This window comes from Lineus longissimus, chromosome 17 (genome assembly GCF_910592395.1).
Source record: "Lineus longissimus chromosome 17, tnLinLong1.2, whole genome shotgun sequence".
In the NCBI taxonomy this organism is placed as follows: Eukaryota; Metazoa; Nemertea; class Pilidiophora; order Heteronemertea; family Lineidae; genus Lineus; species Lineus longissimus.
Genome location: NC_088324.1, coordinates 8,437,451 through 8,463,128, shown reverse-complemented (window position 1 = coordinate 8,463,128; position 25,678 = coordinate 8,437,451). Strand labels below are relative to the sequence as shown.

At 41.3% G+C, this 25,678-nt stretch overlaps 2 protein-coding genes across 8 annotated transcripts; one reads left to right on the top strand and one right to left on the bottom strand.

Moving 5' to 3' along the window:
• Positions 1 to 380: 380 nt before the first annotated feature.
• On the top strand, positions 381 to 19,822 carry LOC135501805 (far upstream element-binding protein 1-like). 7 transcript variants are annotated; one of them, XM_064794125.1, is made up of 16 exons: positions 381 to 501; positions 939 to 1,050; positions 2,241 to 2,306; positions 3,756 to 3,797; positions 4,924 to 5,130; positions 5,348 to 5,474; positions 5,992 to 6,145; positions 6,542 to 6,688; positions 7,207 to 7,260; positions 7,688 to 7,810; positions 8,082 to 8,288; positions 10,949 to 11,269; positions 11,403 to 11,548; positions 11,997 to 12,244; positions 12,845 to 13,210; positions 13,743 to 19,822. In XM_064794125.1, the coding sequence occupies exons 1-15, from the start codon at positions 409 to 411 to the stop codon at positions 13,201 to 13,203; spliced, it is 2,406 nt and encodes an 801-aa protein (XP_064650195.1). In that variant the 5' UTR covers positions 381 to 408; the 3' UTR covers positions 13,204 to 13,210; positions 13,743 to 19,822. The 7 variants fall into 7 exon arrangements, with proteins under 7 accessions (XP_064650195.1, XP_064650196.1, XP_064650193.1 ...); XM_064794126.1 differs by having other exon boundaries at positions 11,997 to 12,214; positions 12,845 to 19,822; XM_064794123.1 differs by having other exon boundaries at positions 12,845 to 19,822.
• Positions 19,823 to 21,291: 1,469 nt separating this feature from the next.
• Positions 21,292 to 25,448, bottom strand: LOC135501575 (deoxynucleotidyltransferase terminal-interacting protein 2-like). Its single transcript, XM_064793745.1, has 6 exons — positions 24,959 to 25,448; positions 23,424 to 23,562; positions 23,039 to 23,134; positions 22,356 to 22,520; positions 21,627 to 21,736; positions 21,292 to 21,439 (listed from the first exon to the last, which is right to left on the bottom strand). Exons 1-6 carry the CDS (start codon positions 25,324 to 25,326, stop codon positions 21,343 to 21,345), a joined length of 975 nt encoding a protein of 324 aa, XP_064649815.1. The 5' UTR covers positions 25,327 to 25,448; the 3' UTR covers positions 21,292 to 21,342.
• Between the last annotated feature and the right edge of the window lie 230 nt (positions 25,449 to 25,678).

The window sequence follows — 25,678 nt, the reverse complement described above, 5'->3', positions numbered from 1 at the left end:
CACGGAAGTGATGCCAAAACCCAGCCAAAATTAAATCAATCTTATCAAGTTGCCGAAGGATGTTGTATATGGTCTAATCTATATTCTTTAAAGGTTATATATATATTGTATAACTTGGGGACTTTATTTCAATTTCCGCTTTAAACTTTTTAGAAAATTTGGGGAAATTGGCGCCCCATGGAATTTGTAATTATCATTTCATTCTCTAATACTTCTTTTAAAAATCTGTTCAAATGATTAAATATAGTTAAATTGAGTCAATAAATCTTAACACTAAAGTAATATAATTAAATAATAACTAAAATTTCCTAATTGTCTATTTTGTGATCGCTCTAATCCCAAACCTTTGCTTTTTATTTCTGGTAAATTTCAGGGCTACGTCAGCTTCCCCGATTGACTCGCGCCATTATGGACAATTACTCTGCCGTCGCACCTCCTCACGCAAATAATCCTGTAGACACACAAACAGCTTTTGCTGATGCTGTAGCTCGTGCTAGACAGGTGAATAAGTATTCCAAGAACCACCAGAACACAATAATGTCAAAATTTGCCCCCTAAAATGTCGATTATTCATAGTTTTCTAAACATCTTTGTGCCGCCCCGAATTGCCGGTCGACGCAATGCACACGATGCACAGTCATCACTGCAGGTGCACGCGTTTTTCAAGATGGCCGCTCGGCATGTGCGCATTTTGAATGCATTGTTCTGTGTTGTGTGATGGGTCTTCACACGTTTCAATTCATTCTGATGTTAGACGGTTTGCCTGTATACATTGTATGCGAAAATAAATTTTGGCAATCTTGATAAGTCATAGAGTTAGGCCTAGTCTTTTTCAGGTATGAAGTCTGTGACAAATTATATGTAAATTGTTCGAGTGTGACAATGAGTAATGACATGAACTTTGTTTTCAGTTTCTCACCTTCTTATCTTGTTTTCAGATCGCCGAGAAACTTCAACAGCCATCTGGTAATCAACAACCTCCACAGAGTCAGCCACCTGTGGAACTTTTGGGACCACAAGGTTTAAAAAGACCGTATGACGACCCCCTTGGTAAACTTCATCTCCATTCTGCATCGTGCTGGTGAAAAGGGCTGACATCAAGTTGACTGTTTGTGCTTGCTAACCCAAGAATCAAGGACAAGAGAGAATGGATGCTCACTTGTCGTCAGTTGACAAAAAAGTTGTGTTTTTTTAATAGATTATTCAGATTCTTGAGTTGGGACTGTTGTTTATTACTTAGCTGGCTATTGACTGGGTTGCGAATCACTTGAGGTCAGCTCTTGTTCCAGTTTCTTTTTCAATGTCTCATGAATCATGTCATATTGTTATGTTTAAATAAGTTATTACTTTTGGATGGAAAAATACTAACGAAAAGAATTGTAGTGAGCTCTGCAAAAGACGCGCAAGTGTGGAAAGGTTTCTAACTTTCCAGTGGGTGAATATTTCTCAAGTTATTAACTTGGAAGAGCTAAAGTGATATTTCTCTTCATTTCCGTGTTGAAAACTGAAATAATTTGTAATTATTGTAGTCTAGAGAAAGAGATTACTCTGCCTGTTGCAGTTGGCTAGTTTGACTTGAAACAAATCATAAAATGTTCACTTTGAGACTCGTAACTGTGTGATGCTTATTGCATGGTCAGGTTCTTGTTCATCTCGTCACAGTTTCTGTCAAGTCTTGAGCGTAATCGAAAAAGGTTCTGCTGGTTGATTGGTTTGTCTCTCTTCTTCTCGGTCGCTTCTTGTAGTGGATTTTAATGTCGTCGTCGGTGTTGTAGAAATAGTTTTGGTTTAGGTTGCTTAGGTTCAGGGTGTGATACATGTCATTCTAACCTCCATCCATCAGGGAGTCGCCATCCTCCAAAGTTTGCATCAAATGAAATAGTGGGTTTACATAAACTTACTTCATCTGTGGTACTGGTATTGCTAGTCTTGATATCAAAGTGGTCCTCCAACCACCAACCAGAGGCTTCCAGCAGTACAACGGTGTTAGTTTAGTACATGTTGCACTTCTGCCTTTTTGTTGACGGTACTAACAATCCAAAATTCTGTCAATCAACGAGGTTTATCAAGTGTGTAGGGGGGGGGGGGGGGGCTGGTATCATGACTCCTAATGCTATGAAGTCTTCATGCATGTAGTCTTGTGTCTGTATTGGCCTTTGCTTGACTTTGGTGTTGTTCCTCTGCCATTTAGTCATATTACACTATGATGATGGTTACTAAGTTGTTTACTCTAATCCTAGAAACTGGTCACCATCAGGAAGGGAGTCTTAGTCAAAGGGGACCGATGGAGCCGAGACGGGCGTACGGTACGTAGACACTTGGTGTGCTAACTTCCCTCTAGATGTGAGCTTGTTCCTGATTGGTGTAGTTTAGCCTGTTGCATTTTACCTTTTTACTAGGGTTTGGACACATGTTTTATCACATTTTCTGCATTTCAGACACTTCTAGTTCTTTTTTTCTTGCAATGAATAATATACAAATTATTCAGTAGAATATCTTTGTTTCTCACTTCTGACTCATTTGGTGATCTGTAGTTCTGCAGAATGATAACTATCTCTCCTGACCTGTCTGTTGTTGGCTATCTTCTGGGAAGTGAATTGAACACAGAAATCCAAAGGACGGGGGTCTGCCTGATGGTTTGGATAAAGTGATTGTGTGGTTTGGTTGTCAAGAGGGGACTCTGCCGGGAGGATAGTGATGTTTTAGAATTGCAGTTTCTTCGGTTTGTCCAAATTAGCCAATTTTCCAATTGAAGGTCACCGTGGCTATGATCGTTGGACAAGGCTATTTTCTGTCCTAACATTGTCGGGTCATCGGACTGTTCCCTGTCTGTCTGTTTAATTCTAGTGCATGTTGGGTCGTCACAGACATCTGTAAGGCAAAGGTCTGGGCCAAGGCATCAAAGCGATTATCATCGTTGCCTTGGCTCTTTCGTTGTTGTGTCTAGCTGGAGTTGCGTGTCATCACATATCGGTCATATCCAACAAGTGCTGAATGAAAATCCTCTGAAATATTAGTATCCTGTCGCACTCTACGCTCTTCTTGCAGTGCAATTACAAGAAGAAGGTCCAATTCAGCCATAAGCAGTGTCTTCTGTGTTATTGTCGAGTTGTAATTTGAAGCAGTGTGTGTATCTTGTGTTGTGAATGTCCTAAACCTTGGTGCACTTGTCCCAAAATATCATTCATGAGTAAAACTTGCATGTATCAATAATCAGATCATAGTTCTTTCAATAATGGAGATACAAATTGATGAAATATCATATGTATTGAAGCATCGGGCAAAAAAAGAAACTTCCACGGGTTATTTATTTTGATATGTTCGAAAAAGTCATGCAGCAGAACGTTGAAAATGACATGCTGCCTTTAAAAAGTGGCACAACAAGTTTTGCTTAAACATTTCGCCCCACCATGATTGTTTTGGTGACACTTGAACAAGTAATATCTCTCCTCTCTGTGCATGTGAGTTCTTGAATTTCAGCTTTTTATTTAAGGTGGAAAATAGTGTGAAATTTGACGTGTTTGAATATTGAAAAACGTGTCAAATTTTTAGAAGAAGGTAGAGGGGCTAGAAAAAGTTCCATGAATGTTTTTGGGTGGAAAGGGGTGATAGCCTAACAATGTTAACAAAGGTTTCGGATCCCACATTTTAACAAAATTGTAGCGATGGTCTTGGTAAAAAGACAGAACTTCTAACCAAACAAGGCTAAGTTTTCTTGGTATTCATCCATAAGCCTATATTTTTTCTGTTATCAGGTGGTGGGCCCGATGCCAAGAAATTAGCAGCCATAAACGATCGTAAGTAAACATAATAACTTTACGTTTATGCCACCTTAGCTGCCCATATGCTGCGTCTAAAATTACCTGTGGACATTTTGAGAATCAAAAAACGTTCATTTGGGTCGTTCTGCCATCTAAACACTATGAATATGATGGTGTTTCTTGATTGGTCAAAATTCCACTCTTAAGTCGGCTTACGGGGGGAAAGAGGTCCAATACAGTACCAGTTCATATGTTTTCAACACTAGACAATTTCAAGGCTTTTGTTCAAAAATACCTTTCAATTCCAAACCCTCTATAATAATGAGTTGTGATGATTTATCATGTTTAAAAATCTGTTTTCGTTGCTTTACCCGAAAAGAAATATTAGAAATTGTGTCACTTATACCAGTCCATCTCTACAAGATTTTATTTCCATTTTCCTCGGCTTTCGGTTCCTGGAAAGTTTTTCTGCATTTGTCACATCTTGTGTACTCCCCTTCACTTTGTTCTTCGCACCCTACTGATGATGACGTGAAAATCACTCGCAATATTCACGCTTTGGTTTTCCTTTACCTTTATATTATGTGGCAATTGCATTCATTTCCTTCAAATGAAGGAACCATTTTCGTTTGAAATTTTCTTTTGTTGAGAACATAACAGTAATTCTATTAGCTTTGTTCACCTGACCCAAGAGTATTCCTACTCACGGCATGTACATGCGTAGAATGCTATATTACACGTCGGGTCCATTCCAACTCTGCTTCTTCTCTCCAAATGGGGTGTATCAAAAACCGATTGCTGGAAATGGCACATTTTGTTTTGTCATATTCCCGCGAGAGAGGACTAGAATGGTCCAGTTTCACTACATAACTAATGGATGCCAATGTACCCTCCTCAGAGATTGTCAAAACTGAGTAGTGCAGTTTATGAAGAAACTGCCTCAATATAATCGGAAAGGCTGTGTCCCATGCATGTTTATTGGGGTCAGCCTCTCCCTTGACATGAAATATTATGAAATCAGTTGCAGACTCCATACATATCGGCAAAGTTCACTCGAAATGAGAGTGACTTGCTTCAAAATCACACGTGTCTAGTGTGAAAGAAAAGTTTGTTGGCTATTTCAGGTCGTGCAGTGATCTTATTGTACTCGTTATGATTACAGCTATCGGTGCACAAATAAGAGCCATGCAGGAACAACAGAGGTCATACCAGTCACAGGCGGCTCAGCAGCTGGCCCACGATAAAGCTCAGCAGCTGAACCAGAAGATCCACGCCATGCCAGCCCAGCGACCGCCCCTTCTACCAGAGCAACAGGCTGGCTCTTCCCATACAGATGAAATGACTATCCCTAACAGAATGGTGGGACTAAGTATGTCGAATAGCAACCCTTTGTCCATTTGGTGTATTTGTGTTCCGAGTTCTTCAAACTCGTGACCCTGGCATCGAATTTAAGCTCTGTCACCACAGTCGGTGCCATCCAAAATGGCAAAGTTTTATGCATCCATTTCGGCTTGAAATACAAGAGAGTATGGTTTAGACTCTGAATTCCAGTAGAAAATTATGTAATTAACATCTTCTGTTTTCAGTCATTGGGAAAAACGGAGAAACTATTACCAAACTCCAGGCAGATTCTGGGTGCAAGGTTCAGATAGCACAGGAGGAGTGTGGTCATGAGCGACCATGCACATTGTCTGGAGAACCTCACCAAATCCTGTAGGTATACAAGCACTGCAAAACATTTCTAAATCTCCCATTTTAATGGCTTTTGTCATAGAACATTTGATAGAAAAATTCCAACTGCACATAGGGGAATGGCCCTGCACGGCTGCAGTGGTCGATTTTAGTTGGTCTGTGCAATTGCCAGAAGGGCAAGTCCTGCAATATGTCTGGTTGTCCTGCGCAGTAAATTTTATTGTTGAATGAAAATATGTCTACTTGTCTCCAGGACAACCACTATGTCATGAATTTACTGAAGTTTCTTGTCCGTCTGATAATTTGGTTATCCTGGGCACTCTGCCCTGGAATCTGTGTTTATGTCAGCCTTCTCTCAGTTGTCAAATGAGAATCCCAAGCCCATCAACAATTGTTGCGATAAGTGTAAAGGGAGGAAAAGGATGCATTTTGTGATCTTGCTTGGTCATCTGCCACAGAGATGTATGTTGCTCAGAAACTTCAAGGAGACCCTAAAACCAATTTTTTTTGGAAAAGATTCTATTTGTTCTACTTTCAGCAAAGCAAAACAGTTAATACAAGAAATTGTGGAAACGGGCCGCTCCGCTGGTGCCACTGTGGGTGAAAATGAAACTCAAATAGAAATGATGATTCCCGGCACAAAAGTTGGTCTCATCATCGGCAAATCGGGAGAAACAATAAAGCAGTTACAGGTGAGTCCCGCTCTGCTGGTCTTTCAAAAGCGATTTTTGCCTCGTTTGAAAGTGTAAGAGGATGTTTTATATATGCAGCAAGGCGATTGAGGAAGGCGATCACAGCTTTATAGTCTTGATGGGCTTTGTTCAATTCCGAGCCCTGTAGCTTGTGGTAGCAGAAACTGTATACCAGTGTTCTAGCCAGGATTACGCAGTGCAGGGAATTAACCAGAACTAAGGACAATAAAAATTAAATGAGGGGGATGCATTTGTTCAAAACAATAAAAAGAAATGCGTGTCGTTCATACCTGGTCTGTTGACACCCATGTATTTCTCATGCAAACATTAAATATATATGTGCTCGATTTTTCTCCATTCAATTTCAAACATGTGTGCTCGATTTTATTTCCCTAGGCCAACCATCTTGTCCGTATGGTGATGATCCAAGATAGCAAAGATCAAACGAATGTTCCGAAACCTTTACGAATAACAGGAGAGAAAACTAGGTGCCTAAAAGCACAACAGGCAGTCTCCGAGCTGTTAGAACAGAAGGAAAGTGAGGTAAGTACATTTGTTGTATGATGCACAAGTCTTTATGGGGCCGACATTTCTCGATGGCAATTGCTGTAGATTACTTAATCAGGCTGCGGAGAGCCATTATAGCAGCTGTCTTTGTCACTTGCAGCAATTTCGGAGAAAATAACCCAGCAGAATTTTCATTGCGAAGTTTCACAGCCCTGTTTCCGAACTTGTCCATTGCTCAAATAAAGAGTGATATTTGCTCGCTACATTGGCCGAGAAATTTGATATCCTGAAGAAGTTGTGATAACCATGTCAGAACTTCGACAAGGCAGACGGCCGAGTTTTGTAAACATTAGCACATGGTGGGAGAAGACAAGAAACTGGAAGACACATGCAACTGAAATGTCCCTCTGCATTACCAAAATGTCAAGAACTCGTCTCGTAAGCAAATCATTAGACAATGACACAATTCATAAATTCAAAATCAAAAATGTTGAAATTTAGCTTCAAAACTGTTAATCATACATGTCGAAGAAATGATCTTTTTTCCCAACTAGATTCCGGATATGGGTAGACGGAACGATGACATGGAGGGACATATGTCTTCAAAGGTGATTGATTTGCATAGATTGCCTGTGTATTCATTAAATGCAGCATGCTGTCAATTTTCTCAATCCCTGTGCTATTGTTTACAAAATTACCGGCCATTTTGTTGTCACATGACTGTGACGAGGTTGTCCATTCCTACTTTGTTCTGAAGCGACACATTGACTGTTCTTCGCAGACGAACGACGGGGGTAGCCCAAGATAAAATGGATGCCATCAGCAAGAAAACTGTCACACTTTGTCCAACATATCGACCAGTCGAAGTGACAGTCTTCGACCTTGAGCCCTTAAACTCCCTTAAACACGAGCGGCTGGTGTCATGTCGAAGGTGTGTCTGTGGATGGCTTTGGTCTTGTTCTATTTTAGACAGTTATTAGTCATGCCTGGTGGCAGAAGAGTTAGACCTACAACCTAACCTTGTTCACATTTCAGTCTGGCGGCATTCATCGGATTCCGGACGTGTTCCAGAGCATGCAGTCGGGCATGTTCGGCGGTGGGAATGGAAATGACTACGGGGGAAGAGGCGATGGTGGTAAAGCACACAAAAAGGACGTGGTGAGTGGAATACTCTTAAAATCCTTACTCACATAAAAAATGGTAACAAAGGAGATGCAAAAAGTAGAAATTCTCTGAAATACTTTCACAATAAAGGTCTGAAAAACATGACATCTCAAACATCTTTTGAGAAAATTTGATCTGCGAATATTCTGAAATGATACCAAATTTTCCTTGTCAACGCCCAAATTGTGTTACCGGTGCTGTACATGTAGTTTCAGTTGGAAACGGACCTATCGATATACTCACCATGAATTCAAAACTCTTTCAGATTAAAATTCCAAAAGGCGTCGTCGGTCATGTGATCGGACGTGGCGGAGAGACGATAAAGGAGATCCAGGCTGCCACCGGCACGAGGGTTCAGTTCCAGAAGGATGACCAGGACGATCACACGTGTCACGAACGGGCTTGTCATATAAGCGGCTCCCCTGAATCTGTGAAGGCAGCCATTGAAAAAATCTACGACACTATTAGGGATGTACGTGTAAAATCTCTTTACTTATCTATGGGGTCCGACTGACTGGTTAGCTCACCTCTTAGCAGAGGTGAGCTTATCCCATACCGTGGCGTCCGTCGTCCGTCGTCGTCGTCGTCGTCGTCGTCGTCGTCGTCGTCCGTTAGCAGGGCACGTTTCGTAACTGTTAGAGCTATTGAGTTGAAACTTGGTACACATGTACCCTTATGTAATGACACCTTAGAGACCAAGTTTCGGTCCGATTCGTTTCATGGTTTGGCCACCAGGGGGCCAAACGTTAAAAGTGAAAATATGCAATATCTCCTTTAATAGTAGTCAGGAAATTTTGAAAAAAATATGGTAGGTACTTCTAGCAAAGGTGCATCATATATCCTCCGGGTTTTTGATTTGACCTCCTTTTCAAGGTCACAGAGGTCAAATGGTGTAAATTGGCCGTTAGGATGTAACGATGGCACGTTTCTAAACTGCAATGACTATTGATACCAAATTTGGTACACATTTACCCCTTAGTCAGGTGATCTCAGGGACCGAAGTTTGGTCCAGTTTGATTCACCACTTGACCACCAGGGGGCAAAATCCAAAAACCTTAAAAATGTGATTATTCCTTAACTTCTTGCCCGATTGCCACCAATTTGATATCATGGGTACATCTAACCACCATACAGTATATGTGACACAGGTTTTTAATTTGACCTTCTTGTCAAGGTCACAGAGGTCAAATGGCGTAAATTCGCCGTCAGGCCGTAACTATGGCACGTTTCTTAACTGCAATGACTATTGATCACAAATTAAGTACACATGTACCCCTTGGTCAGGTGATCTCAGGTACCGAAGTTTGGTGCGATCTGATTTGCCGTTTGGCCTCCAGGGAGGGGGCCAAATCCTAAATTCTTCAAAATGCCATTATTCCTAGTAATGACTTGCCCGATTGGCACCAATTTTATATCATAGGTACATCTAATTCTAACAACCATTCAGTGTGTCACCCGGGTCTTCTTTGATTTGACCTACTTTTCAAGGTCACAGAGGTCGAATGTACTGTAAATTGGCCATTTTGGGGAAATTGTAATTGCTTGGACCTACATCAAACCTAACACTACATGACACAATACCATGCTCTTTATCCATCTTTCCACCACATGAGGTGAGCACAATGGCCCTGGCCATTTCATTTTAGTCAGAGTGGGCCTGCATTCTAATGGAAGTGTGGGTCTTGGGGGCTTAAGCTATTTCCTCGCTTGTGAGTTAAGGGTAAAGTGAAATATCACCAGTGTTGATTGAAACGTCTGCCCAGCCATACACCAAATGATTACAACATAGACATGTATCTCTCTTGATACATTCGGAATGACTTGAACAGTTTGCCTCGGCAAAATATCCCTTAATTTAGTTGAACAGCGGAGAGACATGTCCCCAAAAATAGGTGGTAATTTGTTTGCACCAAGCTGCTTACAGTAGTTGGAAAGCCCTTGTTGTTTATCAATGTCCCATTTTTAGCTCACCTCTTAGCAGAGGTGAGCTTATCCCATACCGTGGCGTCCGTCGTCGTCGTCGTCGTCGTCCGTCGTCCGTTAGCAGGGCACGTTTCGTAACTGTTAGAGCTATTGAGTTGAAACTTGGTACACATGTACCCTTATGTATTGACACCTGGGAGACCAAGTTTCGGTCCGATTCGTTTCATGGTTTGGCCACCAGGGGGCCAAACGTTAAAAGTGAAAATATGCAATATCTCCCTTAATAGTAGTCGGGAAATTTTGAAAAAAATATGGTAGGTTCTTCTAGCAAAGGTGCATCATATATCCTCCGGGTTTTTGATTTGACCTCCTTTTCAAGGTCACAGAGGTCAAATGGTGTAAATTGGCCGTTAGGATGTAACGATGGCACGTTTCTAAACTGCAATGACTATTGATACCAAATTTGGTACACATTTACCCCTTAGTCAGGTGATCTCAGGGACCGAAGTTTGGTCCAATATGATTCACCACTTGACCACCAGGGGGCAAAATCCAAAAACCTTAAAAATGTGATTATTCCTTAACTTCTTGCCCGATTGCCACCAATTTGATATCATGGGTACATCTAACCACCATACAGTATATGTCACACAGGTTTTTAATTTGACCTTCTTGTCAAGGTCACAGAGGTCAAATGGCGTAAATTCGCCGTCAGGCCGTAACTATGGCACGTTTCTTAACTGCAATGACTATTGATCACAAATTAAGTACACATGTACCCCTTGGTCAGGTGATCTCAGGTACCGAAGTTTGGTGCGATCTGATTTGCCGTTTGGCCTCCAGGGAGGGGGCCAAATCCTAAATTCTTCAAAATGCCATTATTCCTAGTAATGACTTGCCCGATTGGCACCAATTTTATATCATAGGTACATCTAATTTTAACAACCATTCAATGTGTCACCCGGGTTTTCTTTGATTTGACCTACTTTTCAAGGTCACAGAGGTCGAATGTACTGTAAATTGGCCATTTTGGGGAAATTGTAATTGCTTGGACCTACATCAAACCTAACACTACATGACACAAGACCATGCTCTTTATCCATCTTTCCTCCACATGAGGTGAGCACAATGGCCCTGGCCATTTCATTAACCCTGTTGTGGCAAGTCGCTGGCATTATAATCACATTGCTTTATCTTTTCCACGAACAGTCTGAGAATCGCCGAGGTGGTGGCAGGGACAACCACGGAGGCGGCGGAGGAATGGGACATTTCCATGATGGCAATCGGCGCGGCGGATCAGGGAACGGCTGCGACGAAGAAGAACACCACTTTCATGTACCTGGCGAGAAGTGTGGTTTAGTTATTGGAAAGGGCGGAGAAAATATTCGAAATATTATTTCAGCATGTGGAGCACACGTGGAATTGCAGAAAAATTGTCCGCCTGGTGCTCATACTAAGGCGTTCGTTATTCGTGGTCAGTCACATCAGATCCAGAAAGCAATCCTTGAGATTTGTCGGAAAGCTAACATTGTAAGTATTTTTAGTTTCGATTGGGATTGGGATTTGTGTAGCTGGTGTCCTCCAGATGCCAGTAAAAGCTGTCACTTGCCAATTTGACACATATATTCATAAATTGATTTTGAACTAAGCCTTTCTATTGTAGGATCCTCCTCCAATGCCTTCTGGTGGTCCGCCTGGAGGTCCTGGTGGCCCTAGTATGGATGGTAGTCCAGGCATGGGTGGACCTGGAGGCCCAGGTGGTCCCCCTGGTGGTTATGAGAATATGGGAAATCATGGCCATGGTCACGGGTAAGTTTGTACGGAGTTTTCCTAATAATAAGTCTCAGTTAATCTCATGTAGTCAGGGGGCTGAGTGGGGCCCTGTGTGCAATCACATGTCCAAACATTTGACTCTTGGTCCTAGGCCTAGGAGGAGACCACTGAAGTAGAAAAATTTGGGTTGACATCGCTAGTCATGGGCAGAATGGGATGAGGATGGTCGCCAATGCATGTAAATGGCCATAACTTGCTTCCTATTTACCCTCGATGAATAAACTCGTCGTCTTTGCCATGGGGTGAATAGAAGTCGTCTGCTGTGGGATCTGAGCTTCTCTGCAGTGAGAGGCACTTCAGGACAGAAAAAGAATATAAATCAAAATGGGTCTTTCTTGAGCTGTGAATTCTCAGTTCTAGTTGGATTCAGTCATTTGCAATTAGTTTCAGTCCATATGTTGCAATTTCCATTTTTGCATTTCAGTCAGCAACAACAACAACAACAGCCGCCACATCCATCCAGCTATAACCAACCCCAAGGGTGGCAGAACGCCTACGGCGGGGGTGGTGGCGGCAGTGGTGGTGGAGGTGGAGGTGGTTCAAACTGGGGACAACCACAACAGCAGCAACCTCCTCAACAGCCACCACAGCAACAACAACAACAACCACCAAGCAGCGGAAGCATGCCAGTGGTTGAACCATGTGAGTGGAAAAAAAACTCGGCGGATCGATGTGAGAATAATATATTTGGAAAAGTTCCTCCGAGCCCTATCCTTGTCCTGCAGACACTACTTGCAGTTCGGTTATTCCTTTCTGCTTGCGAACACTTTGGATCGTTCAAAGTCTGTGCTCGGAGCGGCTGAATGCAAACCCCGTCCTCCTCTGCCTTATCCAAATATAAGTTTTGATGATTTTGGGAGGTCACTCCATGGAATCAAATTACTTCTGGCTGTATGCAATGTGTGACTACTTGGAACCTTCCTGTTCTCAATGGAATAGCCAGCACGATCGCTCTGATTATCTAAATTCAGAAACAAATTTGATGTCGTCTGTTGTGTGTTCATTGTTGTTGGACAGTGTGAATATGCTGTAAACCAAGAAATAGTTAGATGCCTTCTATTTTTTGTATTGGCAAATAACCCTGAAAAAGTAAGGCCGCAAAAGGAAAATCTCATTGAAATGACTATTGTCCCGTTTGTTAGAATGCTATTTAAATCAAATGTAGGCCGAAATGCATTGAATGAAATGGCTACAAAAGCTTGCCCGTTTATTAACAGTATTATCAATGAAAACCTTTATTCAACTAATCATTAAGATCTTTACGCCTTGCAGCGTTCAACCCTGTCACAGGGCAGCGAGACTACAGTGCTGCTTGGGCCGAATACTACAAAGTACAAGGCTGGGGTCCGTACATCGACCAGATCTTACAACAAGCCCAGACCGGTGGTTGCCCATCAGGACCGATGGGTGGCGCGCCTTCAGCCGGAGCCCCACAGCAGCCCAACCCCCAGTCAGCCGGTGCCATGCAGGGCCAGCCTGGCAACCCCCCACAACAGTCGGCACCGAGTCAGTACGGCCAGCAACAGCAGTACACGAGTTACCCTGGTTATAACTCACAACAGCAGAGCCAAGGACAGTATGGTGGACATGGGGGCCAGCAGTATGGGCAGTATGGACAGTACGGACAATAAACCCAAGGTATTTCATTGTGATAATCGCCCAACTTATATTATTTGATGCCACTTACCCGGTATTATTATCATTTGAATTGGTGCTATTATTATCCATGCAACTCTATTTTATCATTGTATGAACTTGGTGATATTACTATTATTCTCCGGTGATATTTTTCTCATGCTGTGTTATCATATTCATCCAGTATATTTCACCTTGTTCTGATCTTGCAATGCAATTGTTGAATTTTTTGGCTGTGTTGCATTTTGTTATTATGCAATGAAATAAGCTAGCTGAAACTTGGCGGTCAGCCAGATCGAGAGTGGGCGTCGGCAGTGGTGAGAGGAAGGGTTGGCGAGGGTTGTACCGTCATGTCTCACTTCGGCGGTAAGTATCTCAGCCTTAGGCAAATGGGGGTAAGTACCCAGTCAACAAGACGAAATGGTGTCCTGATTATAATTATGAAATGCATGTCTATTAATGCACAATTCCGTTTCAGAGATTCAAGTTTTCTCCGCGGTCTTCAGTCGATATTTTGCTTTTGTCTATTCTACAGGTGAAGCTCTGAAGATAAGATGTTGTGACCATTCAACTTTGACCCATTGTAACCACGGTTACAGCCACCTGTATGACCTTTGACCCAGTGTGTGTCGCATTGTACATAATAATGGTGCAAGGTTTCGGCCGTTAACGGTTCGTTTGCTTGGTACATTTTATGATATGAACGTACGTCTTTTATTTCTGTTTATTCCTTCGATAACCTGTTAAGCCTGTTTGTATTTACGACTAAATCACATTCGTGCAGTTTCTGTTGTTGATAGTTGACCTTTATTCCATCACTGCCATCTCGCTTGTTTTCCCAGAGATCCTGGATATCTTTCACCTCGTGCGGTACTTTAACCTGCAGTATTCAAGATTGATTAGTGATAATGGTATATGTTGCTGTACTGCATCGGAATCGTATCCTTCATTTCTGAACAAAGGTTATCCAATGAAATCTTTACAATGGATTAAAGGGAAGATTCCGAATAAACTGATTAACTGGAGGTAAATCGAGACCTTGTCGCGAGGGGGTGAAGGGCAAAAACGCTTTGTGAAAATAAGTCCTGTTATTCTGATTTCAACCTATCATATAAACCGAATTTTTTTGCCACTTATCACTTCAACAAAGGTTTCGTTGGGCCATTGAAGTAGTCACAAAGATTTACCTACAACATCAGGCAGCAGGAGCAATTTGAGCTTTTATGAAGTGCAATCGAATCATACGATAATGTCATTTTTGTTTGCGTGAGTACCAATAGGTGGCAGTTATAACATATTTCGATTGTGTTTGGTTCCCGCGATTGATTTCTGTAGTAGTATCTTATCGTCTCACTTATTTCACTATGAAATGCTAACCTGTATATTATGCCTGGCTTTCTGAATAGGGTGAAGCTGGGCACTCGCAAGGGCTGGTTACATTACGTACTAAGGCCCAACCACATTGGTAAAACTAAACTGGAAAAACATGTGCAGGGCAGGATTTGAATCTGGAATTCTTCCCAGCAGTTTTTGTGTTAAAATGATATTTTTAGAGGTCATCAGATGAGAAATGCATGCATTACAATATGCAGTAGTGTTCGCGCATTATTGCAGAAGAACAGCTCTCATACACATTGCGTGCAGATCTCATACCTGTGGTTAAGCAGCAGAGCCCCTGCTAGCGTTAAAAAGTGGCGGAAAGTTGCTCTGAAAAAAACCAAACGTGTAAGTTGACAAGTGCCCTTGCGAGTGCTCCAGCGACTAAAACCGCATGCACGTTTTAACATCAACCGTACTATTCGCCTTGCCTATCTATCGTGGTGGAGATACAATCCATGTTTGTTGTGCTCACCGGCTTAGTTTTGCAGGGAGGAACGTTTCAGTCGCCTTGGCAACAGGGAGGAGGATTTGAGGAAACCGGGAGGATAGAACTTCTAGCAATTTCCTTGAATTTGGAGACCCCCCTGGTAAATTCCAGTCGTGAAATCTGGAATATTCATTGCACCACATTTTGACATTACAAATAAATACCAAAAATGTTCCTTTAAAAAAAATCAATTTCAAATATTAGGCCGTTCTATTAAATTCTCATGCTAATTTGGACAACACAACAGCTAAACAAATTTTATGTGTATTTTTCTTGATTAACTGGAAAAATATTTCAAATTTCCTGCACTGGAATTTCCAGGGTTGTCTTGTGCGATCTAAGCACCCATTCTGTGGATTCCAATTTTAAATTCCAGCGCATTCCACTTTTCATATTCTTGAATGCATTGATAGTCGTTATGATATATCGTGTAGTATTTATCTAGAACTTTTCTGCACAATCTGCTATTGTTTATCTTGAATAACATTACAATAACATGTTCTCTTCCCTTTAAATACGCATCCTCTATATATCGTATGAATTATTTTGTCTTTCACAAACATTTGCGCATTTGATATCATGAATTTCATAACTGAATAATATCAATGCTATTGACCTGTTCTATATCTGCAATACATATTTTGATGCCATTTGCTTTCGTAAATGATGTTTAAATGTTGAATTTTACTAATCCACAATATTGCTATGAAATATTTGGTGAATGAATGCATATTTTTTATCATTGCATATATTGAACTGCATTGTCCGGCCATACATTAATGCTCGATATATCATTTCATTTTGCTCTACAGTATACCATGATATAAATTGCAATGTTCCTCTGTAAACTATGTCTCAGTCGTGCTTCTTCCTTCGGAAAAGGTCCCCCAACACACACACATTTGAAATGCATAAGTTTAAACTAGGCTTATTCCTGGCCAATTCACAAATTGCAGCGGGACTTTCCAAAGAGTCCTCCTCAAACCATTGGAATCATACCATATTGTGTAAATAATTCTCAGCCGGCCGTTAGGTAAAGTAAGGTGGTACAATTAAGCCCAAGTGCAGTTATAGCATGTGCACTACCAGCTGTTTCTGCACTAGAGGGGATATAATTGTCCCACTTTCCCTTACGTTCCTGCCTCTTGTGTCTTTGTGACCTTGACTGCCTGCAAATTGATCATGTTGTGTGAAATATGATTGTCCCTCGCATTGAGACAAGAGCACATGAGCCACTTCCCCTCACTATTGAGCCAATATCGTTCTAAATTGCTTGCATCTTTTTCCTAACTCTGTAGTTTTACGTTTCTTGTCTTATCTCACTTTTCTTTGCAATGTTTTGACATTTTTCATTTGCCTGTGATATCTACCGATACTTGATTGTTTGTCAACTGTTCATGCGTGAATGTTGCCATGACGACATTGACCCCCCCATCATACATTATGCTGAAATTAATGTTTGAAAATATCTCTTGTCATGTTATTTTTTGCTCGTGTTGCATGAAATCTGCTGGTTATTGTCGATCGAAAAATATAGGGCAACAAGTTTTACGAAATCCCATGCATTCTCGTGATTAGAAAATATTTGCCAATTTCGTAATGTCCTAAAATAAGTCAATTGTTTTTCCTGGATCTTGTATCTAGCATGTTAGAATAGAACATTCATAAACTATTAGGCTAACAATTTGTCTTTCCAATCCACCAGTAGGTTAGTTCCTCAGTAAATCCCAGACCCCCCTGTCCTTTCTTGATTTGTCAATCAAGACGCACTTCAGCCGATTCAACTGTTTTGAAAATGAGTGTGATGACGAGAGAAAAAAGTTAACAGTAGTCATTAAAAAATATTACTAATTCATTGAATATCCTTGTTTGATGGAGGGGATATTTTGAGATGAGGGAGTCTCTAGTTTACCCTTGAAGTTTATTTAAAATGCCCTCTACATGTATTTCCGTTCCCCCAATAGGGTGTCAGCATTCCCTCTAGGCTGTGCTGGTTTTCACGAGGGTACGCATCAAAATGAAGTCAAAACACACACTAAACAACACCGAAATCCAATACCCTGGCCTCGTGACACAACTACTCACTTAAAATGAAAATTAATGACGAAAGTTGCCTGTGTGAAGGAAGACATTTCAGTTATGCTGCTACCCTATTGTATTTTGAAATTGATCCATGTTCTATCGAGTGATGTGAGGTTATTTGGCTGCTGGCTATCGGCTTGGCATCCGGAGCAGGTAGGTTAAGTGTACTGCACGGTGTTGGGGAGATCATATCAAATGTCGCTTATTCCATGCCTGTTGATTTCTATTTGAGATATTAACACTCTCCTCGTTGCTTTCCATGTTACCATGGCGACCACATGTTAGCATCTAACCTTGCCCGCTACCTTTGTTTTATTGACATTTCGTACAAACACTTTCCTTCTCGTATTGTTATTATTCATGTTACATCTTGTCCACGGCACAAACCTCTGATATGTTTGAATGTTATACTGCGTACCAAGCAAACTCGAAACCTTGCCGATCGTTGTTCTGAAACTCACATGGCCACTATATATATTTCATGTCGCCTGAATTTATATATATATCGTAGTGACTATCACCCTTGTCATGTTCTATCATTGGTGTATAACTTACTACTTGACCCTGCCTTAAATCTCTGGTATTTATTGGTATTATATACGATATTGAAATATTATTATGTACAAATTGGACCCGAGCAGGCTATAGACATCGGTCGCGGAGCAGCATCATCAAGTACAGAGCCACGGATAGTTAATGGACTTTTCTCGAGTGGAGGATTTTGTTTCATCTTAGTCCCAAGTGCAATGATTTGAGCTCGCAACCAGAACACATTCCCGAAGTCAAAGTAACAGTTGTACCCTATTTCCCCTCCCCGTCTCCAAGAAATGATAGACTTTCTTCTTGCTGTCACTCATTGACTGATTAGCAAGAAAGTGTTTCTGTCTTTGTCTGTTTGTGTATTAGTTTTAAAACTTTGAAAATCTGAAGGTTCTGAGCTCAGGTCATAGCATTTGAATTCTGTCTGAAGTTATTCTCAAAGGCCTACCAATTCGATTATCTGCCTGAGTGTCCATGCAGAAGTTGCATTTCTATGTAAATGAAGCCACTGGAAATGAATTTTCTTTTGCATCATTTTCAACTTCTGTATCAGCAAATAAGACGATGGTCGGGTCATTACTACCGTATGTAAATATTCTCCCTTTGCCTCTCTGGACGATTCAAATTAAAGTAACATGAAAGTTTTCGTTGCTACGTGCGTGTGAGTGCTATCAGTTGACTTTGATATTACTTTTTACATCTACTTGAATCGACAGGGACCTCAAAGTCGTGTCTCGGGTTAATTAATAACAGGCACGAGATTCACAATACACTTTCTAGGTGACTTTTCCAATTGTTGTTTTCGTTGTATGGGTAGCTACGCTATTGTCCCTAATCTGTGACAGTGTGAGCATTAGAATTAGATAGGAAAATAAATGACCAGGTCAGCAACATTTTGGTATCAAGGTTTTTCCCCAAATCTGTAACAGTGTGTGTGTGTGCAATTCTTCAGATAAATAGAAAAGAAAAACTGACCAGATCGGCCACTTTGCAATGCTTGGTGAAAGCTTAAACGTATAGCAAATCTCTAAACGTCGTCGGGGGGCCGTTTCTTGTTTTAACTATGCTAAACTGGTCCTTCGCTTGACATGCATCATCTTGGCCCCGAGGCGGTTGTCACCTGTAAAATTAGTTCGCTTTAGTGGCAGAGTCAATCTGTTTTCAGTCGAGGTGCAAATGACATTTTATACTATTTTAGATCGGACTTCTTATCATTTTGTTCTGTGTGACTAGGGGAGGTGTCTTTCTTTCCGCTATGTTTTGTTTGGCAAAAATCAACATGTCACAAGAGGATATCGCAGTAAACTGTTGTGAGCCACCATAGTCACTCTAAAAGAGTCATGTTAAAACTGCAGTCGGTGTTATATTTCTCTTTTGCCTCGAAGACATGTTGTTTATTGCATTATTTACGTTTTCATGTTGGCTAGAGCCTTTTGCAGACGGACGGAGAAATATAACACTGACTATCGTTTTCTGTTTTCTAGCTGGCTGTTTACACATCAATATGGCCAGTTCATTATCTTGCTTCAAATTCCTTGGAATTTATCGAATAGTGCAGTGGGCTTGCAAGTACTGACACTCCCTTAATACTGATTTTAGTTTAAAGTTTAAAGTTGCCCATTGTAACCATTTTCTGATCATTCCACCTAATTTGAAGCGAATCGAGGTCATTTGTCAAAAGTATTTCATTTCCTTGTCCTTTTTGCATCAAGTTTGTTGGAATGTGCTGTGACCTCTGTAAATGTAACTGTCGAACATCCTCACCAGCAGGCCTTTTTATCATTTCTAAACTGCACTCATTCTGTGACAAATTTGTCAGTTTTGAGATGCCTATTCACTGATATTGTCAGGCGCCCAATGTGGGGCGGCTTTCAAATATATATGACATGCATTATTCAATGAAATCTTGTTGCAAAAAGGAATTCTTTTCATTTGTTGAGAAGTAGTTTTCCATTTTTCATGTTGTACAAAAGTCAAACTTTAACTGCTGCTTCTCTTATGAAATTCATCGCTTATGTAACTTTGATTCTTGATTCTGACTGTGTTAGATTATGTGACTTGTTTTTATTATCATGATTATTGTACCAAACAACTTCTGCAGTTGAAATAAATAATAGATCGGTGTATTTCTGTCTTGCGTTTCTGTGTGTGTTGGCTTGTTTTGGTGAAGAGTCGTCGAAGGCCGGAGTTGGGCAGGATTTATGATGTCATTTTTCCCAAGTTAACCGACCTGGGCTGAGAAACATGTGGTGACATCGTGAATCGTATGCAGCCACTCTTTGGAAATGACTTGTTCCTTGCTCATGTGACGCTTGACGGGAACAACTGTGACACGTCACATGTGAACTCTGTATAATCACGGACAGATTGAGCATGAAGCGTTGAGCGCTGACATTTATGCTCTGTCCACGGAGGTTGTACCTGTTCACACCAACAATGATACAATAGAATGGGACTATTGGCTCTAGTCCACTGCTGGTGGAAGTCGAGCATAAAGTTGCGGCAGTGAATGCTGGGTCACCCATTTGCAGGAGCTTGACCGGATCTGTTCGAGTACAATGCATTTAAGTACGCATAGTCATGATTGCCTTTGCGTGCTCGCCCAGTTGGCGGTGCTTTCCCCGTCTCCTAGTTTGGTTGCCATAACCCGACTGATGAGCCCAGACTTCCCAGTTTGACTTACCGGTAGGTTTCTCTCCTGACTGTTTGCCTCCCATGGCTGCGGAGGCCTGTCTCCAACCCCCCCCCCCCCCCAATCCATTCTAGTGAAGGACCTTGCATTTTAGTAACCTGAGATGCATCAGTGTCACTAGAACTATTGACTTACCTGATTGCAGTTGCTCCATCCAAGCGCAAGTTTGACCAACATTTACTAAATGCTTTGCAAATGGTGAGAGGTCCCAAAGTGACTCCATCCACAAGTGCACCTAATGAGAACTATTTGGTGTCATTGACCATGCTATCTGTAGATGACGAGGAGACGAAGCCAAGCTTGGGGAACCAGGAAAGAAATTAATTGTATATCCCTGTAACCACGTTGCAACGAGGAGCACCAGCCTTCCTCAATGACATCATTTTTGGTGAGGTCTCCCACAGATTTGTTGGCATTGATGTACAATTTATGGTCTATACCTGCTTGGGCCTTGACGCGTTGTCCTCTGGGTTCCAGGTTGTGCCGATGACCCTTGAAAGAACACCATGTATTTACTGTGAAGATGATATTTAGCCCGTTTCGGTGCGTCTCACATAGGCCTATTATGCAGGCACCCTTTGATCCGCTATATAGCAACAACATGGCAATTAGCCAGTGCTTGTGTTGAGTTGCATCAATTGGTGATGTCACGTTGAACAGTCGGAGGGCTGGCTCCGAAGAAAATAATAATTTGCCATTTGTCTCATCATCATCATCATCATCATCATCAGATAACCAAGACGTCTATGTTGCCATCAGTGCTACTGCAGTTACTCACAGCTTCAGCCAGTTGGGAGAGCACAGATATTTCATTACCTCGCCATCTTAAAAGTCCCAACAACTTTTGTAACTCCTGAACTGTGACAGATATCATCACAAAACAAAATGGAAGTGAAACAAGTATCAAATACAACTTTTTTATTTTCGCAATTGATATACAGAAAAACAAGTGTATCATCTCTTCTTGTTCTTCAACCTCTTGGCGTGTTTGAATCTGCCCCGTGACTTGGACGTTTTCTCTTGGATTTCTACATACTTTCTCTTGTTGAATCTGTAACACAGAAATGAATACAAGTGTGAGATACAGGTCTTCACATATCCTTACTAGCGAGGCGTCCTGATTAGAGAGTAGTCAAATTGAATGACGTCAACAATTTTAGGACCAAAAGTAGTGTCCTTAATAGAGAGGATGTCCGTAAAAGAGAGGTGTCTGCTGAGGAAAATTCCACTGCACTTACTTTCTGAATTCTGCATCAGCCAGCAGTTCGTCTACCATTGTTGCTTTCCTCTGCTTCTTGGGTACTCTTGAATGGTAGAAGTCGGCAGCAGATTCCACAACTCTTCCAAACTGGAAAGAACACAGAAAGAGATTTTGAAATAGATGTATTAATGATCAGCTGGCAGAGAGGGCAAACGTGAATGCGAGTCCGGAGAGCTGAATACATGCAGCTCGGAGACACTCCCCAGGGTATCAGCATATCCCAGGGATATCAACTTGAATCATGAAGGTACAGGCCTGATTCGCTCAATGAGCACCTTGTCCGCAAAACATATAGGGCCGAATTTACAAAGGGTGTTCAGCTTAAAACAGCGTTTAATGTCTGAATAGACAGAGTCAGGGCCTTGCAGGGTTTCTTCATGAAAACCGCATTAGGCCCTGAAACTGATTATGTAGAATTTACACGCGTCTAACTCTTAAACACCCTTCGTAAATTCGGCCCATAAAGTCTGAACACTGGAGAAAAAGGAGAAGATCAGTGAATCTTTCAAGTTGATCTTCGTCAACATGCAGCTCGGAGACACTCCCCAGGGTATCAGCATATCCCAGGGATATCAGCTTGAATCATGAAGGTACAGGCCTAATTCGCTCAATGAGCACCTTGTCCGCAAAACATATAAAGTCTGAACACTGAAGAAGAAGAAGAAAATCAGTAAATCGTTCAAGTTGATCTTCGTCAATATCTTACCTGGAAGTACTTGGGCAATGCTTTCATGTCATTGTTCTTATAAAACCTCTTAGGATCTAGAACACGTCTCATCTGTAAGATGTTCAGGTCGTTCTTCATCTCCTCCGTCATTTCAGTGGCAGGCAGATCAAACCAGTTCTTTCCCTTAGTCGAGGCACGCTCCTTCTGTAAATGGAAGTTAGAAAATATATTACAGTGGAACCTCCCTTAGCGGACACCTCTCTACTAAGGACACCCTCCCGATTAAGGACACTAGTTTTGGTCCCAAATTGGTCGTTTCCATTCAATTTGACCTCTCGAATCAGGACACCTCTCTATTAAGGACAGCACTTGTCAGTCCCCATGTGTCCTTAATAGAGAGGTTCTACTGTAGTTCATTTGAAAGGGGTTGCATGGTCTGATGGTGAAAGTGCTCAACTTGCCCAACCTGAGGAAATTGAGGGTCAATGTTTGCTTCTAGAGCTGCAGGGCCAAAGAACAGCAAACATGAATCCCCTATTTCCTACTAAAGGATTGAACATGCCAAACTAAAAATCTAAACATTGTAGAGTTGAGAAGCGAGAATGGCACATCATTTACAACCATGAGCAAGTCACATTTTCTCATTGCATTGTCTTTGAATGAGACATGAAATCAAGACTTCTAAAAGTCTGGCTAATGGCAGCAAATATTTGGTATCTTACCTGTCTCTGTTTTTTCAACTGTCTTCTACTTTCTTCGTAAGCTTTTATCGAATCTTTCTTCTCAAAATCTGCACTTACAACACTCTTTTTCAGCACCTAAAAGAGGAATGATAAAGCCTCGTAGTAAAATATCCCTGGAAACGTAAAAAACCTTTAACATCCAGTAAGAGTGCCTTTGGAATTTATCAGACAGGACCTTTTTACTACAGGGAGTTGAGATGATCCTGCTTATTACCGACCTTTCCTGACGGTTGATTTATAAATGACCGTTCTGAGAGCCAAATCATTTGTTATAACACGATATATGCAGTCGACATCTACAGAGCATCTGCCGAAATAAAATGCCTAGGTAGAAATTTCAAAGTTGACATTATATGCGACTCACCTCAGCTTCATTTGACTTTGGATTTAGTTTCTTAATTTTCTGATTTTGAAAAGAATTCGACTGAGGATCACTGTAAGCATTGACATTGATGTACACATCTGTCTTTGCCGATGGCTGTAGGGAGGATGAAAGTTCTATCCTGAAAAATAGGAAACATTATATGTTAAATAAAACTTTTGATTAGATTTAGATACGTCTCTGTAGGACTTTGATCAATGGACTGTGAGCATATGTTCACCAGGCTGGTACTTACAAGTAAGATTTGTTGTATTCTTTTGATTTTCCCAAGACCAACTGTACCTTTTTCTCGTCAATTATCAGATTTGATGGGAAACACACAACCTGGTTTCCCTTTTTAGCTCACCTCTTAGCAGAGGTGAGCTTATCCCATACCGTGGCGTCCGTCGTCCGTCGTCGTCGTCGTCGTTGTCGTCCGTCGTCCGTTAGCAGGGCACGTTTCGTAACTGTTAGAGCTATTGAGTTGAAACTTGGTACACATGTACCCTTATGTAATGACACCTGGGAGACCAAGTTTCGGTCCGATTCGTTTCATGGTTTGGCCACCAGGGGGCCAAACGTTAAAAGTGAAAATATGCAATATCTCCCTTAATAGTAGTCGGGAAATTTTGAAAAAAATATGGTAGGTACTTCTAGCAAAGGTGCATCATATATCATCCGGGTTTTTGATTTGACCTCCTTTTCAAGGTCACAGAGGTCAAATGGTGTAAATTGGCCGTTAGGATGTAACGATGGCACGTTTCTAAACTGCAATGACTATTGATACCAAATTTGGTACACATTTACCCCTTAGTCAGGTGATCTCAGGGACCGAAGTTTGGTCCAATATGATTCACCACTTGACCACCAGGGGGCAAAATCCAAAAACCTTAAAAATGTGATTATTCCTTAACTTCTTGCCCGATTGCCACCAATTTGATATCATGGGTACATCTAACCACCATACAGTATATGTCACACAGGTTTTTAATTTGACCTTCTTGTCAAGGTCACAGAGGTCAAATGGTGTAAATTCGCCGTCGGGCCGTAACTATGGCACGTTTCTTAACTGCAATGACTATTGATCACAAATTAAGTACACATGTACCCCTTGGTCAGGTGATCTCAGGTACCGAAGTTTGGTGCGATCTGATTTGCCGTTTGGCCTCCAGGGAGGGGGCCAAATCCTAAATTCTTCAAAATGCCATTATTCCTAGTAATGACTTGCCCGATTGGCACCAATTTTATATCATAGGTACATCTAATTCTAACAACCATTCAATGTGTCACCCGGGTCTTCTTTGATTTGACCTACTTTTCAAGGTCACAGAGGTCGCATGTACTGTAAATTGGCCATTTTGGGGAAATTGTAATTGCTTGGACCTACATCAAACCTAACACTACATGACACAAGACCATGCTCTTTATCCATCTTTCCTCCACATGAGGTGAGCACAATGGCCCTGGCCATTTCATTTATTTAGAGAGAGAACCAGGATCTCTGCCAAGGGTATGTTTTAAGCGTACTTTACATTTACCTTTTTCCAGCCTGCACCTTCGATGGTTTTGTATTCTTCTTGTTAGCTTTTCTTGATGATCCACGACGGCGTCGATTGGCAGGACCTGAATCTTTCTCGTCAATGTTTTTTATCGATTTACTAAAAGACAGGAAACCACTGTTCTGGTCTCCGTTTTCACTCTCGGAGTCACTACTAGATTCAGCACCTTCAAGCTCCGCGACTACAGTTCTTTCCTTCACTTTTTTCTCACCATCACCTTTGCCAGAAATAACTTTTTCAGCCATTTCTGAACACATGTCTGAAACCATTGCATCAAGTTCAGAATCACTTTCATCAGAAGTTTCTCCAAAACTGGAGTCGGAACTCATAATATCTTCAACTTCCATACTGGACCTAATGTTTATCTAATGAAATAAATGACTGTTTTTAAAATCGGTTGAATAATTGGCTCAGAAAGTGAGTTTTGTGGCTTGTTTTTTCCACACAGTAAGGGACCGCGATTTGTCACATCCTCAATTTACACTTCGAGGGATGTCGGAGTTCTTCTAGAAATAACAGGTGTCGCTACCATTAGTTCATAACGTGGGAAATACGAATTAACCTCGAGCCGCTTAGACCAATACTTCATCCCCCAAAATTCTGTCCTCACATAAGGCAAATCAAGACGACCAAAAAACATACATAATCACATCAATGATAGCTTCTTCTGGTCTAACTTATACAAATTTTATCTAACGA

Coding starts and splice junctions, on each gene's coding strand:
- LOC135501805 (XM_064794125.1), top strand. CDS start 409: ATGGACAATTACTCTGCCGTCGCACCTCCTCACGCAAATAATCCTGTA. Junction 502..938: donor CTGTAGCTCGTGCTAGACAG/GTGAATAAGTAT, acceptor TCTTGTTTTCAG/ATCGCCGAGAAACTTCAACA. Junction 11,270..11,402: donor TTTGTCGGAAAGCTAACATT/GTAAGTATTTTT, acceptor TTTCTATTGTAG/GATCCTCCTCCAATGCCTTC.
- LOC135501575 (XM_064793745.1), bottom strand. CDS start 25,326: ATGGAAGTTGAAGATATTATGAGTTCCGACTCCAGTTTTGGAGAAACT. Junction 23,563..24,958: donor AAGGTGCAGGCTGGAAAAAG/GTAAATGTAAAG, acceptor CCTATTTTTCAG/GATAGAACTTTCATCCTCCC. Junction 23,135..23,423: donor CAAAGTCAAATGAAGCTGAG/GTGAGTCGCATA, acceptor TTCCTCTTTTAG/GTGCTGAAAAAGAGTGTTGT.